This window comes from Gavia stellata, chromosome 1 (assembly GCF_030936135.1).
Source record: "Gavia stellata isolate bGavSte3 chromosome 1, bGavSte3.hap2, whole genome shotgun sequence".
NCBI lineage: Eukaryota > Metazoa > Chordata > Aves > Gaviiformes > Gaviidae > Gavia > Gavia stellata.
This window is the reverse complement of record NC_082594.1, coordinates 81,210,038-81,228,517: the sequence shown is the minus strand read 5'-3', so window position 1 is coordinate 81,228,517 and position 18,480 is coordinate 81,210,038. Positions and strand designations below refer to the sequence as shown.

The following is an 18,480-nucleotide window of genomic DNA, read 5'->3' as shown; positions in this document are numbered from 1 at the left end:
CCCACCGCCCTCCGGGGAGGCTCCCTTCATTGCAACCACACGGCAGAAGCTGCACGCCCGAGCGCATGCAACGCTGAAGCTTTTCTCCAGCTTCTGTGGACCTCAGACCATGTTAACCAAGTGGTGCAAAGAAGGCTACAGCTCAGCTACGTAAATGTACATGATAAAGGCACTGCACGAAGGAACCAAAAGAAAAAAGACAAATGGATGCAAGAAACTTAAATGATTCAAAAGCTTGCAGGAGAAAGAAGGGGTTATCCACACCATCTACTTTGAAAAACAAACTTAGGAACCTACACTCCACAGTCGTCAATGCTGTAAGGTGTGCTGAAGGGCAAGAGATGCCTCCAACTAAGGCTGCCAGCAAATTAAAAAACAAACAAACAAACAAAAACACCAAAACCAAAAAAGCCACCCCACATAAAAAACCCAAACCACCCAACAAAAACAAAACAACAAAAAACCTCAACTCTGTCATACAGATTTTAAGTTAGTTCTGATCTGCGCATAACTCTGAATTTAAAACTCAGTAACAGAACAGAACTGGTTATTATTTAAAGAGGAAACTTCTCTGTATTTCACAATTAGGAGAAAGTGGAAATAGAAAAGCAGAACTAGGAATAGTTTTGATTATTCCTGAGCCTAGAACAAATAAATAAATTAGGGCTACTGATAGTTAAGCTTTCCTCCAATTTGTTATACAAAAATAGAGTGCCCTTCAATATTATTCTAACTTCTACTCAACTTCTTGCTAGCATCTGAAATATCAAGTAACACATTGGAATGCTGGTTTCCACAGCATGAACTACATGGAAAAACAGCTTGGCTTTCTTGCCAACATAGTATACACTACCTAACATGAGAGCCCAAAAACAACAAATAAAATTTACTACACTGCAGTGTAAAGTGAACTCCCTTTTCTGTCAGTTTAAGCTGGAAAGCCAATGTAACAATATCACAAAAATTGCAAAATATATAACACTGAACTGCAGGTTGGCTGTGAACTTCCTATTTATTGCCTGAATTTACTGTCTGAATTAAGCCTTTTCAAAGGAACTGAAGTTCTCAAAATTTGTATATGGAAGGCACTTCCAAATATTTTAAGTGTCTTAATTATGTAAATATTAATCTTTACACAGATCACATTAAAGCTGGTTCATGTAGTTTTCCTCAAGTGTCAAACCTGGCTTTTTACCACTATTTAAGAGAAGCAAGTCTGGGAAACAAGAACAAGTATTTTCTCGGTTTCACTGGAAGCAGACTATGGTAACAAGAAGAGGTTAAGAGGTTTTGTCCATTTCTTTGGCTACAGGAAAAACTGGGCAGCTTTGAAATAAACACAGTGTTTCCATTACTGTGTTTTGGGAGTTGTTTGTTTTCACATATAACTTGATATTTAACTTATGTTTGCAAGAATGACTCTGTTTACTATGTTCTCTGAATGGCAGAGTTGGGATGTGCTCCCACTGCTGAGATGGCAAATTAAAAGGAAAAATTGTATACAAAAGGCAGTAAAAACATAATCATTTTACTTTCCTGTTTTAAGAAAGAAACTAAATATGGGAAAGGATCTTTGTTCTGATGCTTTTGGAGATGAATATTACTCCACTGCAAAATAACAGAAAAATCTTTCACTGTCCAAGTACTGTTATTCAGGTCTCTATTATCAGACAGCATCACTCAGAATTTTTCCAAGACTCTTTTGTGACTCTATTTTGATCTCTTCTACCTATTCAGACTTTTTAGATGAATGAAAGGAGAACTAACTAGTCAACATCACTCTAACTCTCCTTCAGAAAACTTCAAGACAGACAGAATTAAATAATGGCAGTCAGGAGCAGTCTATTACTTTTTTGAAAGCAAATTACTCTAAGTAGGGTTTTTTTGTTGTTGTTTCTTAAACCCAGTGAAATTCCCTACTCTTCCATTTGAAACTACCTACATGGATCTTAGAGTAGATAAAAAAACACTTTAAGTTCCCAAACCTTTCAGTGGCCCCATGAGCAGACGTTGCTCGAGCCCGTTGAATTTCATCCTCCAAGCGTCTTTTTTCTTCCTCCAAACGTGCAATGTCTTCTGGGGATCGTCTCTGCTGACTAATGAGCTGCAACTCCTGAAGAAGAGCCTCCTTCTCTTTGATGAGCTGAAGACGGTCCCTGTCTGCTTCAGCCATTCCTGGCCAAGATTCATTGTCTAGCAAGGCCAACTGCTGTTGTATATTCGAAACTCTTTAAAAGAGGATAAATATATTTCAAAACTCAGAAGAGTCAAAAATGAAGACAATTAAGAGGAAAAATACCAAAAGATGAAGCCTATTGACTTCTGTGACTTTGTTCTTCTAAATTTTGAAACAAGAAAATTTAGAGGAGTTTGGAAGGATTATTTGTTTCTGGTTTTTCAGGTGTTTATTTGTTGTTGTTGTTTTGTGTATTTTTAAAACACTAAAGAACTGCAGTGCTCCTAAGTGTGTAGCTGTATAAGAACTACAGTGCATTTATCTATCACATGGACAATATGCATCTTCACAGCTTTCTCATTATGTAGTAAATCAACTCATATTTTAGAGCTCTTGAGTTTGCTGCCTGTACAACTGATGAACATCCTTTTATCCCTCATTCTTCCACTATCAGATCTTAACTTGGGATTTCAAAAGTGCAATGAGAAGTTGAGGGGGATGAAGGGGAGATGCTTCTGGAGACAATAGGTCCATATGTTCATGTCCCACTTCAGTAGAGGAATGGTTCAAGAGGCTGAAAATATTAGGCAATCCTGACCAACAACAACATTTTAAGAGTAAGCAAGCTGTCAGTAAAACAAAAACATAGGTCTGGAAAAAAAATTTACTGGTTAAGAAATACAGGTGGCTTTAGATGGATCCATCATCAAATCAAGGAATTAAATAAGCTAACTTAATTTTTTTTTTTTTTGCAGTAGGCTTTATAGCCAAAAGTAGTTTCCTATATCTCAACATGCTGAACCACTACACAAAACAACAATTGTAAGAATAATTCCACAGTTGACATTTTAAGAAAAAGTTCTGCTAAGAACAAATTTTGAACTCTTCTAAATATTACAAAGAACACTAAATCTAGAAATTACACAAATGTTTCTTTTGGCAAAATCAAAGGTATATAAGCATAACAGGGAGAACACTCTTTTACTGCTAGGTATTTGTGCTTGTCTTACAATGGGCAATTTAGACACTTTAGAACGTTACAGTTAAATTGAAAAGTAAGTAAGAGAAAAATCTAGCTTTCTGATTTTTGAACATTTTAAACTAAAGAACAGTACAACAGTTATGCACTTGTACACCTCAGTTTCATCTTCACTTTGAAATGGTAGCATTCAAAGCTCAGTGCACCATAAAACATTATCACCCTTTAAATAAATAAATAAATAAATAAAAGCACATTTAAAGCCAGCTATAAAAGTGGGATATGCATTCATTCTTTTGGTAAGTTAGTTTAAGTAATCTTTTTTCCAAAATATCTGGTAAAAAAAGAAAAGATAATAACAAACAATGCAAGGTAAAAACACATAACAAGCAAACAGAAGATCCACAGTGGGATAATGTGTTTGAGAATAAAACAAAAGGCATAGACATGACAAAGGTAAGGTTTTCCCCATTTAAAAACAAAACCTCGTGTGATGTTTATTTCATACTGACATCTGGAAAGTATTTGGCCATCTTATTATCAGGGGAAGGGAAATAAAATATCAATATAAGTAATTTTGCAATGACTGCATTCATATATGAATAGGAATTTTACTGTGAATTTTGTCAAATAGATTTTTTTTCCCCTTAGATTTAATTTACAGCAAGTAAAGAACTTGGGTGTTATGTTACATTTTAGTCTAAAGCAGAATACTTTATCAAGCCCTTCAATACCATTTCCTCCTCCTTCCATTAACAAGCAACTTCCTGCCAAGAGCTACTGAAAGCACTATTGTGAATCAATACGTATAGTCTACACATTTCATGCCTCAGCTATTGTGCATGAATTCCAGATGCAGCTTCCTGAAGAACACCTCGCCTCATCGACCAACCGTCAGGGCCAGGAAGAGCGAGCAGACTCAGGATCCCTCCTCTCCCCTACCCAGGCTACTACGCTGTTGAAGATTCAGTAAACACTCCTGAAGGCGTATACAGCTTGATTTTCAAGTGTTTGGTGCCAAATGAAACAAATGGGAACTCAAGGTCCTTTCAACAGAATTACAGAATTCAGGTACAATTGGGTTATCATAATTTGGCAAGCAAGTGTGAATCAGATGAGCCCTGGCAGTGTATTTGAGCGACCATATTCATAACCTCTTACACAGCTCGTGGATGAAAGAAGGTAAGATGTGTCTGGTGAAGTTTCTGGGTTGTTTTATAAGGTAGCTGAAGGACTGACCCTCTCCTTCATTTTAACACTCACAATTGTTTTGCTAGCTATTTTTCTTATGCAGGGTGAGTTGGTTAAGAAGCGGCCCATAAGAGCAAATAAATGCCAATGCAGGCAACAAGGAAGAGAGAAGTACCAGCAGGCAAGAAAGAAAGGTGGGATCCCCCCTTTCAGCGCTAGTTAAGCACTGAATCCGCTCAGCTGTAGAGTAAAAGACCACCTCTGATAGAAGAGGTTTTTAATTTAGACTCTTGAGCTTGCTGAGAGCATGTAACTCCCTTTGTGTATAACATTAAAGTTTGCTTTTTCCCCTCAATTTCTGTTATGACAATGCTTTGAAAGTAGGAAGTTGTCATACTGTAACTTAATTATACTGTTATTAAAGGGAAAAGTACTGCTGTGCACAGGGTTTGTATCACTGAAGAGTTCCAAAATCTGATCAGGTATTTACTTTGATTCCCTTGACACTCTTAGCATTTCTGCTAGCTCTTCTTGTCTTGATGTTTTCCCTTTAAGCAAAGAAAAAGCACTCGCAAAACACTACATAATGCAGGAATCTGTTGGGAGGGGAACTTCAGCACCAGCAAGCCAGTTTTCTGCAGCCTGTGTTTCCTGCAAATGAACCAAAGTTTTCAGGGAATTCTGTTGCTTGCTGTCCACTGAGGAATCCCTCTGTATGGCAAGTTGTTCCAAAAAGCTACCAGTGATAAACTTTTTATCTCCTTGGCTGGAAAACATCCCTAACGCTTGTATGGTCTCACTCACTCAAACCTAAGAAAAGTATCTGAGGAGTCGTGTTCAGTTCTGCTAAAAACATAATAAAAAAATCACAGAATCAGAATCACAGAATCACTAAAGTTGGAAAAGACCTGTAAGATCATCAAGTCCAACCACCAACCAACACCACCATGCCCATTAAACCATGTCCCACAATGCCTCGTCCACACGTTCCTTGAACACCTCCAGTGATGGTGACTCCACCACTTCCCTGGGCAGCTTATTCCATTGTCTCACCACTCTCTCAGTAAAGAAATTTTTCCTAATATCCAGCCTGAACCTCCCCTGGCACAACTTGAGGCCATTTCCTCTTGTCCTGTCGCTTGTCACTTGGGAGAACAGACCAACACCCACCTCTCTGCAACCCCCTTTCAGGTAATTGTAGAGAGCGATGAGGTCTCCCCTCAGCCTCCTCTTCTCCAGACTAAACAATCCTCTTAAGCATGTTCCATAATTGGAATTTATCTTCTCTCAACACAGGCTTTTCCTCCCAAACACAATAAATGCATAAATAAACAATTTCACTGTGCTTGTCCATGCCAGATTTTATACCTATACTACATCAGCCATACTCACTTTTGGTATGTTACCAAAAAGTGGTTGTTTTGCATTTTCAGACTTAGTGCATATAGTCACCTACCTTAAACACCCACTTAAATAAATCAAAGACTTGACATAGGTCGCAATTTAAAGGAAAAAAAAATATTTAGGAGCAAACACATTTTTCCTTCCTACTGGGTATTTTTTGAGATACTACTTCTTAGGTGTAGTCACTGTAAAAGAGTACTTTTATCTGGCCTAATGCCAGATGCCAAGGTCCCTACTGATACAGCAATTTAAGATATTCCTGGGAAAAAAACAGTTAATTTTAAGCCATCAACATTCCAGGCATTTTGCCCATTCCCATCCTTGCATAACAAGTGCTGAGGAGCTTGCATTCCACTCTCGCTGGAGTAGGTGGTATCAAATGACTGGTTTCCTAGGTAGGCAGACTGACTTAGGCTGCTTATTTCAGTATTTAAAAATTTCAAATGGAGATGAATACATAACATGTCCTGTTAAGCAGAGAAGCAAGAGGGGCACAGATGGGGTGACAAAGGTTTCACCTGGTGATCTTAAGTAAACACTGATTCGAAATGGTAAATTTACCCTGAAATGGCCATAATGTACGTAGAATGATGCCTAGCCCAACATAATGTAGACATAGCATGAGGGTGGAGATCAGTACAGCCGGTAGTTTACTACACAAACTGCATCATGGGGCAAAAACCCATGTATTTTCAGAGTTTACAGCATGTCTAAATCATTATATATCTATGCAGACCCCACCCTAGACAAAATAGGGCAACCCTTTTGTCATTCGAAATATCTGGGGAACCGAAAAGATTTTGTTAGCATCTAGAACTTTTGTTTTCAAGACTGCTAACTGAACCCAGCACTAATGAAATTATATTGCTGGGCTCAAGAACATGTCAGTTTAGAACAGGTTATTTATTAAAATATAGCATGAGAAGTGAGATTAAAGTAAAAATCACTTTTTGTGAGATGAAAGAGTGTGGTTTACAATTACAATTAACTCCATGTTTAGACCATTACTCAGATTATGAATTAGACAGGTGTCTTGGGGAGGGAAATACTCTGAAGGAATACAAAGGTCCTAATGCATGCTCATAAAAGGGACAAATTATGGGCATCTTACAGCTGGCACTTCCCAACCTACAAGCTCTGGTCTTTCTAGCTTAAACAAGTTCTTTGAAGTTACTTTGTTTGAATTTTCCAAGGAAAAAAAACCCAATAGCCTCCTACATTTAAATGCCTAGACTTTTGGGAGACGTATCAGACCACTCTACAGCTGAGGCCTTTGTTACCTGTGGAATGGGAAGACCGGTGGGTATAAAATAAAGAAAAAAAATCCACAGTTATGATTTGTAGGAGAACAGTGGCTAAAATCACACAAATATGCAGAGACGATCAACACAAACCAGCCCAGTTTACTCTTTTCCTTAGGCTTATAATGGGCTTATAATTGGACCCAGTTCTCTGCCACTTCAGGTAACAGGGAACTTCTCCCACGTGCAATACCCAGAGGAGGTGAGTGTGGGACTGAAGACACATAATGAAGGGTGTAAGAACTCGGTAATTTCTGGTATTTATGGACCCTCTTGAGAGTGGATTATGATTTATATCCAAAGAGGGGAAGACTAGAGAAAGGGGAAGAAAGAAACGGAAAGAACAAGAAGCTGGGGTACTCAGCCAAATGCTCACAAAATTTCTCCACTGTGTCCACTTTGGCTGGTCCTGTAAGTATGTGCCACTGTGGCTTTGGCGGACAACACGAGTATGCTGTGTAGAATATCCAGCCTTCCTGGCAGCCCGATTCAATAACAGGGAGGACTTAAATTGGCTTAAGACACTCATGAAACCTTTAAAGTCCACTGGCATTTTGCAGATAAAATTAGGTATTCACCTTTAGGAAAACTGCAAAGCCTGCTAAAACCAATGGAGGAGAGGAATTAGTATTTTCCCCAATTCACAGGTAAACTGGTATAATGAAAACTTTAAAGACAATTCAAGAGCATGGCTCAGCTCCCTTTATAACCCCCCCAAAAAGTTTTATGTTTAAAAACTGACACTGGGAGATTTAGGTTTAGCTGACGTGTCTGAGCCAGATATTTATGTGATACCAGACAAATTACTTCATCCCTAAATCAGATTTTCATATTAATTTAGCAGAATAAAGCATACAAATCCACTGAATTTCACTAGAAACTAGGCAATTACACCTTGAAACCTGCCTACACAAGATGAATTTTAACAGGAAGATACTTGACTATGTTACTGTATCAGTACTGGAATGTTGCTATCACTATCCAACCAACATGTATTTTGTCAGCATAAGCACAAATTGCACTGACAAACTTGCTAGTGCTTTTAAAAGCCCAACTGAAAATTAATTTCAGTAATGAGACAACAAGTTTGCAACAAAGTAACTATTCAGCGACTATACTGAAAAGAAAGAAGTAACATTCTTAAAGGCAATGTGGAAATATTGAGCATAGCTGAGGAGGCGGCTTTTTCAAGGCTAAAATAAGTCTGTTGACAGCCACTGTATAATTTAAACAATTGAATTGAAAAAATAACATCTTTGAATTCAAATTTACAGAAGGCATAAACACATTACTGCTTTTGCACCCAAATTAGACAAGCTGGTTGAAGATGCTTGGATGTATTAGTTCATTAAAGTCAGCTACCATCAGACTGGATTATAAAAAAACAGAAAAAAATTTTAAAAAATCACAGTTAAGAATTTTGGTGCTTCTTATTGGAGGGATCATTTTTCATCTATTGATTAATACACTTCACAGGATATGAGGCACTGCAGCAATAACATTTCATGATCATTTGCTAATATACTTCATGTAGTCATTATACTGAACTGCATAACTGAAGAGTTATCAAAGAAAAACAATTTGCTTTTGATTTCTCTTTCTATGAAACAGTATATTCAGAAAAGTGCTGGAGGGGTACACTTTCCAGTGTGCAAATGCTTTCATGAGAGGTGGTCTCACTGAAATAGCAACCGAAACTAAAAACGGTATTTATCCAGGCAGCTTGGGGCTGTCTGTTCAAAAAGACCGTCCTCCCTCCCTCCTGCTTCGCTGGAGGGCCACACTGACAGATCTGAGAGAAGAAATTTCATGGAAATAAGGTACAGTTTATTTTAAAATAATGGGGGGCGGAGGGAAGAGAAGAATAAAGAGCAGAAGAAAAGTGACTGTGCCTCTCTTCAGCATGACTGGAGAGTTAAAAAGTAGAATTTACACGCCTCCTCCCAGAGCCTGGATCAGACATAGGAGAGAGGACCTCTTCCCCAGCATGCTGAAGATGTCAGAACCCCCAGCTCACAACATCTGAAATACCCACGGGAAAAATTAAATTGCAAATTATCCAACTTCCTTCCGGTGGGAAACTGAAGGGAAAAAAAAGCTATGCGAATGTCTTAATTTATGCAAAGGCCAAACCACTCCCTAATTAAGAGAGATTTCTGAAGGAGGAATTAAAATCAAATTATCTTTCATGAGGGAGGAGAGATATTTTGGGAGTATAAGCCAACTTTTCTACTATCACTGGGTCTCATCTCCTGAATTCCTCAAGACAGTTCATTCAGAAACCCCAACACTACATTTCCTTGCTAAGACACCATATACACAGAACATATTTTTATTTTTGAAAACTTCTTTACTACAAATGGCAAATATTCTGCTCATATCTAGAGCTGTATGATCCTCTGGCTAGATTCACACAACACACTGTCCTTCAGTTTGTGGGGCTTTTCTCCTGCTTTCCTTTAAGGGAAAAGACACACTTTTCTCCTACAGTGTATTTTAAAAGTCTCCCGGTTAAAACTTGGAAATAAGACAGTTTGTCTGTTGTACTTATTTGCTATACGGTTCCACACCCTGTTTGACAAGCAAGTAGTCATAATATATGGCTTTACAGCTGTGACATACTGTAGCATTTTAATTTTCTACTTTGTAGATTTTAATCCATCGCAGCACATTCCGTCACCCACACTGTGCAGTAACAGTAGATATTTCACCAGCCAAGGGAGAACGAACACAAAGATATTTAGTAGAGACAAAAGCCCTACAGAAATGCCAGCAAGCTAAGGGGAAGGAATGCATGATAAATGAAGAATGCAACCACAGAGATAACTGGTAGGGGCAATGAGCTTTGTGCAGTTCCACTCAAAAGCTGAAAGCTGATTACTTCCGTACAACATACTGGGCAGAACAAGGCTACTATTTTAGAGCAACTAACATGCTTTTGCTAAGTAACGGACCATTGTCAGAGCTGCTATCCCAGGACAGGAAAACTACCCTTACTGCAATTACTATTCTCTAGTTGGAAAGTTAGTTACCCAGATTTTCTACACTTAATTAACAGCAAACCCCAGCTCACTTCTGATGTTCAGAAATAATGCATTCCATGCATAAACAAATGTTCGGCATTTCCAGCTGAGAAATGCTTCTGCTACTGGGGGGGGGGAGGGGGGGGAAGGAAAGAAAAAAAAAAACCCCAACCAACCAACCCACCCCCCACCACTCTATCTTTTCCCTGCAATAACACACGAGAATTGTTTTGAAAAACACATATAAAAGGTATGTGGGAAAACTGAACTAAAAACAGTTAATGCAATCTTTACAGCACCAGTGCCTCTGCTAAACTAAACAGTATAAAACTGAATTCTATCCTTCTTCTTTCAGCAACTGTCATGAACCCCTAAATTATCACTGGACTATTAAGCGCTAAGGGTTAAGCCTGTGACCAAAAAGGACATGGATGGGTTTTTGTTTTGCCCTTTTTTTGCCCAATTATTTAACCTTTATTAGGTAAGAGTCACTGGTATTCACATGCAGGATTTTACAATGCAGACTTTCATTCCAGTTACAAATCCTGAAGCTTTAGCTGTGTATCTCTAATGTGCTTGCACCAATTTAATTTTTTTTTTTAGAAGCCTGTATTGCATCCAAATGTGGGTAAATTTTCCAAGAACAACAAAATGGCGAATTGCCTATAAAGCTTCCAATCCCTGCCAAGACATGACAGCATTACTGTTTCCCCCAAAGAAAAAGTCACCATAATATGAAAAAAATGAGGCAAAAGTATTGAACTTTTTTTTAACCCTTGTTCTGAGAGATGTAAAAAACTGACAAAACAGACAAAGTTGAAAAGAAAAAAGAAAAATCCTAACTTAAAAACAAGTTTAAAACTATGATTTTTGAAGTTAACTATACAGAATCTTTTAAGTGTCCATCAATTTTAACAAGAGAATGTTCCATCAGCACAAATTAAAGTAATCGTAAGTGCATAAAATTTCTGTGTTCAAGTCATCATCTATACCTACACTATTGTCCTGAGTATGTGGCAAATAGTTTGAAAATAATGAGGTTAAATGAGGACCCGCTAAACTATACTAGTAGGTAGTATTTTTAAAATAATACTAAATAAGAATAGATTACTTTTACAAAGCCATGAAAAACAACTGCAAGACTGACCTTCACAAAAGAAATACTTACAATAAGCAATTAGATTGAAGGACTTAGTGAAGAATTAATCTATTTAAAGTAATATTTTTTTAAATTTTTATCAGATTTTTTTCCAACCTCAACATTTATTTTTATGTACCCTTTTGTTCAGCTCTGAACATCTTCATTTATCTCACAGAAGTTCTGCATTCTTTCTTCACACTGAGTTCACGACTTCAGTACATTGAACTTAGAACACAGGTATGCAAAGCTCCGAATGTACTGAGAGACGAGGCTGATAAGCGTAAATTTAAAGACTGTTTATACTGAGGTTTGAAAAGAGGAGGAAAAAAATTTAAAACAGTTCAATTAAACTACTGCAATTTTGTGTTTATACAAGTGTAGAACAGGGCTGACATTTAGCTTTATCTCTGCAAACAAATATAATAATCTTGTGATAAAGTCTTATGTTTACCTAAGCTTTTATTATCTGTGAACTACTCAACAGTAAGCAAATTAGTCTTCCTAAAGCCATTTCAGCTAGGAGGCTGGTTCCAGTTCTACTTTGAAAACTTTCATCACAAGAGTAAAAATAAAAACCAACAAACTTATCTTTAATTACCTTTTCTTGGCCTCTTCATATTGCCAGTTCAGTCTTACTTTGTCTACAAGTCTCGTTTTGTCGTCAAACCCAAACTTTTGCAGAGTTGAAGAGCAAGGAGGGGAGGGGGGGGGGGGGGAAACAGAGGGAGAAATGAGAATTTAAAACCACTTTCACAATAAAGAAAGGGATAAATTAGTCTCACTTACTGGACTCACTAAAAAACCTCAATGCTTTAAGTAGTAACGTAATAAAAATCAATTTCATGCTTTAGAAATACAAAACTGGTTTATTGCTAAAAATACAGAAGATAAATGAGCCCTTTCAATAAATTATGATCCTGGAAATCAAGGGTTAGCAAATCGAATCATTGATGAACGGTCAAAGTTTTTCAACTTTATCCAAGCCTAAAACACAGAGTATTTTAATTGAAATATTTTACTACTTGATACAGCTATTTTATGGCTAATTAGAAGTAATTCAGATTACATTCCCTGTACTGTGATGTTACCCAGCACTTAGATCATTAGTGCATTTTAAACACTATTACAAAAACATCACCTGATTCTTGAACCAATCACAGGGTGCGCATTTATGCTACAACTCCCACTGTATACAGTCCAGTTTCTACAGCAACTTCTCTCCATCTTAGGGCATCACCAGTTCCCCTCTTCAGAAGTCTGCGTACGGTCTAATAGTTAAAACCCAAGTCCCTGTTTGAGTGCATTGCTGCACCTCTGGATTTCTCATCTAACTGTTGCTTTTGCTCTCTTCATCATTACACATGTAAAAAATCCACCTCTTTTTTACTCACATTCGACTACTAACAATTCAGGAAAACAATTAACATAATTATGTAATTTTATTTTCCTAACAAAAAACCTATAGCTGATAAACACAATTTTCAGGCTGTACTTGGCTTGTCTTGCATGGCGTTCAACGTGTATTGTGAATGGGAAAACGCTGCTATGTTCATTTTGGTAATACGTTTCGGAATTCAATAATCACATCCACCACCAGTCCGAAAAATGACATCCCAAAGGCACCATCTACCTAACACACTGGAAGACAGCCTAGTGTTAGCTAAGTTTTCTTAGACGCTTTAGGAGTGTATCTTCGCAAAAACACAGACTTCCTCCTCTGCAGAGGCCCTCTGGAGACATCCAACTTGGCAACCAGTCAGCAGTGAAAGAAGACAATAGAGGAGAAATGGGATGATAAAAGCCTACAATTAAAAAGTTACGTAGTTCAATAAAAATTTCTAACCAAACGTGGAGTAACATCCAAACTACAGTACTAACAAACTACAACAGGTTGTCTTCTTGCTTTGTTGTCAATCTCATCCACAGAGGCAAATGTTTTACTGCTGCAGAACAGCTAGGCTGCCATAGTACTATTGCAAGCCAAATTTTTATTATTTGGAATACACAATTTCATTGACACAGAACCATTTCCAAGGAATACTAATATGTTCTCCTCAAATACCATATTTGAAGGCATATTTGAGCATAAAGGTATGACAGACTAGATTAGAAGTTTTGTTAGTTTTTAAGAAAAATACTTTGAGACTAACAAATACTTCCCTTGCCTCAGACAGAGGAAAGAAACAGAGGTCTACCCTACAGCTTTGATGTATATGAACAATGATGACAAGCATGGTAAAAACAAGATTTAAAAAAAAAAAAAAATACATCCATCACTACTACCAGAATACTAACATCTCACACTACTGCACAAGCAAGTGTCTACTGCGACTTCAAGCTGGCTAAAGCGTTTTCTCCCTTCCTGCATCATTACAAGTAGCAGTAAGTCAGAGCTGATGACATGAAGAGAAGAGGTCCATGCACACCTCAGCAAGAGCTGTTACTCAGAGATGAACCTATGATGATGCAAGAAGTGCTCTGCCGGGCTGGCTGAGTCCAGAAGCTGATTTTACCTGTCACTGACCTGGGAGCACATCGCTACGCCCCTGTACCACGCTCAAGTAGCAGAACCACAAAGCCCACCACTCATGAGCCCCGCTCACGTGCTCTGGAAACAATAAGCAAACGCAACTCTTTCACCACCAATATTGCTTTGGATTTTTTGTTCTGCAACAGCCAACACATCTTAAATTAAAACAGGAAGTAACAATGTATCGCTATAGTACAAAAGCAGCTTATTTTCTATGGCAAACGTCTCACATAGGAACGCATACCTCTCCAGTGATATCAGTCTGAGAACAAGCATCGCAGTGTTGTTGAGGTAAGCAGGAGTCGCTGAGCGAACTAGAATTGTGCTGGAGATCCTGCAGGGAATCTGTAATACAACAGCTATTCCTGAATCCATCTGTTAATTTGGCCAGGCTCTACAGGAGAAGAGAGTTAAAAAAAAAAAAAAAAATTAGAAAAACTGATTTTTATAATTCTTTTATTAATAGAAAACAAAGAAAAAATCTATTTTAGAAATAGGACTGGTAGCTTGCCTATAAAGAGCTATTTACAGAAAGTAAAATTCATTGTAGTGTTACTAAGATGCAGAAGCTTTGCTTTGAAATAAACCTCTCCTTTTAAAAGATACATCTAACAGTAAACAGATTTTAAATTATTTGTTTTGGATCTATTAATGTTTTAACTTTTGTACGGCTTATAGTTCTTCAAATCTAGCAGCTGTCAACCTTCAGGTTAGCTGATAGGGAAGACAAATGTGATTCACCTGCCTTTTTGCCATCTTCTGCACAGGTTACATTCCTTAGCCACTACTGCTATTCACATCCAACTTGATGAATACCTTGTATTGATTAGATTTTTATGACAGCTGATTTCACCCTTGTGCTCTCTTACCCAAGGTTCACATAGTTAAGAGATATTTTACACTTTGGGTTAAGCAAGGGACATCTCTGAGATGTCTAGACAATGACACAAACTGTGAGGGTAAAGCAGAGACATCAAGCAGTCTTTAAGGGGAAAGGGGACTAAGACAGAATCACACAAAATTATAACAATAACTTGCTTGACAATATAAGCTTGGCTGGCAGGCTCCTACAACTCCTTTAAAAAAAGATAAAATTGTTAATATTGCTTTTATTTTCTGATTGTGCATTCTCTATTTTTCAAAAATTACAGATAATGTAGTATCAATAACAAAATCACTGTGCAGGCTGTCATCTATGACAGACACTCTAAGCATTATGCATCAAAAGAACATTAAAAAAAAAAAAGACATTAAAAGATTAAATTCTGTCCCCTCACCAGAAGGTAAGGACAATTAAATTACATGAAAAAAAACTTATCAGAAATTTGAAGAGCTGTATCAATTTAGAAATCATAACATAATCAAACCATCTGGTTCCGAAAATACACATAAAAAACTATTAAAACTGCTTACTCAGGTGCCTAAACTACAGAATCAGAGACAAATCTGAAGCATGCATTGGGAAAAGGCTGGCCTTCAGGAATCTCAGTGGCTCTGACAACTGCTGATTTGCAACAAGCCCCAGTTATTGTCCACATCCAATTATCAGGAGATTTCTCAGTTTTCAAAGTGCCATTTACAAAGAGTAACACATCAATACTGCCTTTTCTTACAACAAATTCAACTAATGGAGTCAAGAAGACGAACCTGTGTAGCAGCAACTGGTTGCTGCTCACAGGAATAGCAAGGCCACCTTGTAGACGAAGGCATCCAGTTTCAGAGCCTAGGAAGCATCCACAGGAATTGCAGCAGGTCTGAAATGTTCTCATTATGTACCAGTCCCTCCCTCAGGCCTGCCTCCCCTGGGATGAAAAAAAGGGAAAATACCCAGCCTGGTGCAGGACAAACGAACAAGTGGGCTCCCTAGTCACAAGAGTGGGGGGCCTGTGCTCATCCCTGCTGTCCCCGCAATCACACACAATTTCCCTTCTTCCTGCTGGGGAAAGGCAGGGAGAGACATAGGTACACACCGCATGTCAGAGAGCATGTGCTGCTCCCTCTTCAGTCTCTGTCTGATGGTATTACAAGGTCTGAGCAGGGCTGGGATTTTGCGCTCAGCACTGGCAGGGACAGAGGACAGTGCAGAGCAATGCCAGACATGCTGGCAGTGGGACAAGGCTACTGCTATTTGCCTCCAGAAGCTCAATTTGTCGTGGGTCCCCCAAAAAAGCCAATTCTTCTGCCACCTCCCAATTGAACTGTGCCATCTTAGTAGGAAGGACAAACAAAACTGCTTCTTCTCAGTCCTGAGACAGCAAAGTTCAATTTCAAGTTACGTTCCCGTAAGTCCCTCGCTAGTGTCTCTTTATCCTCCAAGACTTGCTGCAAAATGAACTGCTCCATGACATGGCAAAAAGAAAATCAGAGTGCCTTCCACTTTCTGAAAATTGAAAATTGCAGATTCCTGTCTAACTCTCTTCTTCAAAACTCACTGGAAATCATCCAGTCCTGTCAGCCTCCTGCCGTATGGAGGATCAAGATGGATCCCTAATGGGTTTATAACATGGAAATAATAATTTCAAATCATAGGTACACAAACATCTAACATGTCCTCTTCCCAGTAAAGCAGAGCCAGTCACATGAACAAAAACTGGGGATTCAGAAAGCCTGAGGTTTCTCCCAAATAAGCTATGTCCCATCTGGCACCTTTGGCTAACACATACTATGTTACAGGCATATGTAACACCAAAGATCCTGATGCCAGAACTTTAAGCTTCTGTCTGTACTTCAGCTACTTCAGTGCACTCCTGGTGTGCTCCTGATGCCCTCCAGTATCTCCTTGGCAGGTAATGAAGAGCTGCTTGGCTGCAGGCCAGGCTTCCTATTCAGGCACAGCTGCTGAACCCTGGATACTACTTAAAAATTACATAGCATTTGGCAGGTGGCAATCACCATGTAGCATCACCTTAACTCACATCTACGTGCATAGGTGACTATGCTCTAGGGTAAGCATATATATGCTTTGAGTCCTTCTAGTTGGATGAGTGAAAGCACAGCCTCCATCAATTCTAACATGGAAAATTACAACCTGACTTAGCATACTTTTAGATAGAAACAATTTACATAACTACTAGAAGTAATAACCTCCCCAGCTATATGGGGGAATCCATCTTTCATCTGGGGTTTATGGATTGTTTATGGCGATCCCACAGAAACTGCCAGACCAGCCTATCATATGGATGTGAAGTTCTAGGCACAGCAGCCCAGACCTACTCAAAAAGAAAGAAATGAGCACTGTCATTTCATCATTGTCTGTTGCTATCTGATTCAGGAGCTCTCTGCCACACAGAATTTCAGTGCAGTTCCTATCTAACCTATTTAGCCTGTTTAACTGGTAAAGAAAAGAAAGGCAAAGAAAAAAGAAAGAAAAAAAACCACAAAAAACCAAACTCCAATGCTTCCTAAGGATAAAGGACAACATTTTAAAAGCATATACACATACTGGAACAGAAACAAAAGTATGAAAGGGATGGGGGAGGGGAGAGACACACACATTGCTGTCGGGAACTTAACCACGCACCTTGATTACTCAAGCTTATGTAAAAAGTTCACCCACTTTCTTGGAGCAGTGACACTGCATATTTGGCTTTATTTGTAACCACAGCACCCAGTTTAACACTGACCACACTCCCCTTCCCTCGACAGCCTTCTCTCCCACACAACTCAATCCAATTACCATATTTCTATGACAGCTACAATTTTCCAAGCACCTACACAAGACTGAGTCACTTCTACTATGTTTAGTTCTGTTGCTTACACTGGCCAGATTTAAATTAAGGAATTGTAAGAAATTGTCTATTTCCTTTCTCTGAAATAAATCCCCATCTGTTTACACAATACTTCAAACTCCTCTATAAACAGGTTTCAAAACAAAAAGTTTTTCATAAGAAAGCTTGTCTTACCAACAATAGCTTTAAAATCTAGCATTTTTGAGGACAAATCAATTTCAAAATTGGTAGGAAATTAAAAATCAAATTCTGAACTCATTAGGAATATACTTAAAATAGAGTTGCACTTGTTTGACAAAGCAAAATAAATCCATAACAATCTTCAACTAATCATAAAAAGGCAAAAGACAGAAATGTTTGGTGATAACAAAAATAATTCTATTTATTTTGGTCAAAATATAAAAAAAATCAGACAGAAAGCGGGATAATTTTGCAGAGCACAGTAAATTGGCAGAAATACATAATTTTTACAACTGTAGATCTTGTAAACTATGGCATTTAATCCCTTATTATGATTGCAACAAAACAAGCAGAACTGTTTTGCATGCTAGGCCTGTGTGGAAGAACTATCTTCTATATTCTCCTGGACTATATGTCTATTATTGGATGTTATCACAACAGATTGTCATTAATTACAAAAATGATACCTCCTAGACTGATATTTCCTGTATGCCATGTAGACCCACAAAGAAGGATGGCAACATTTTTCATTTTCGCTTCTGTCTTGTGCGACCTCTATGTTTTGGTGCTGCCAGCATTGCCCAATCCTTGATCCTAAGCTTGATCCTAGACTTCTAACTCCCTCAACACTGTATTTAAAGAAACTGCAAGTGCATTTAAAGTTGGTTTAACTGATATGATTTTCAAGGCACCTCAATGTTTACAGATGGATTTAGTGCCACTGAGGACTGAAAATGTAAAGAAAAGGGAAAAAAAAAAGTCTAGTGGGGGAGTGAAAACAAGGCCAGTAATTAAGCTGCCCCAAGATCTCACATACAAGTCTTCAA

General features: G+C 38.1%; 1 protein-coding gene across 1 annotated transcript in view; it reads right to left on the bottom strand.

Annotated features, from left to right (window-relative positions):
- WWC3 (WWC family member 3) overlaps positions 1-18,480 on the bottom strand; it is a 108,777-nt gene that overhangs the window by 29,567 nt on the left and 60,730 nt on the right. Inside the window, exons 7-9 of the mRNA XM_059816278.1 lie at positions 13,990-14,139; positions 11,814-11,887; positions 1,986-2,228 (exon numbers count right to left, since the gene is read on the bottom strand). Coding sequence (XP_059672261.1) covers positions 1,986-2,228; positions 11,814-11,887; positions 13,990-14,139 — 467 coding nt within the window. The remainder of the gene's footprint in view (positions 1-1,985; positions 2,229-11,813; positions 11,888-13,989; positions 14,140-18,480) is intronic.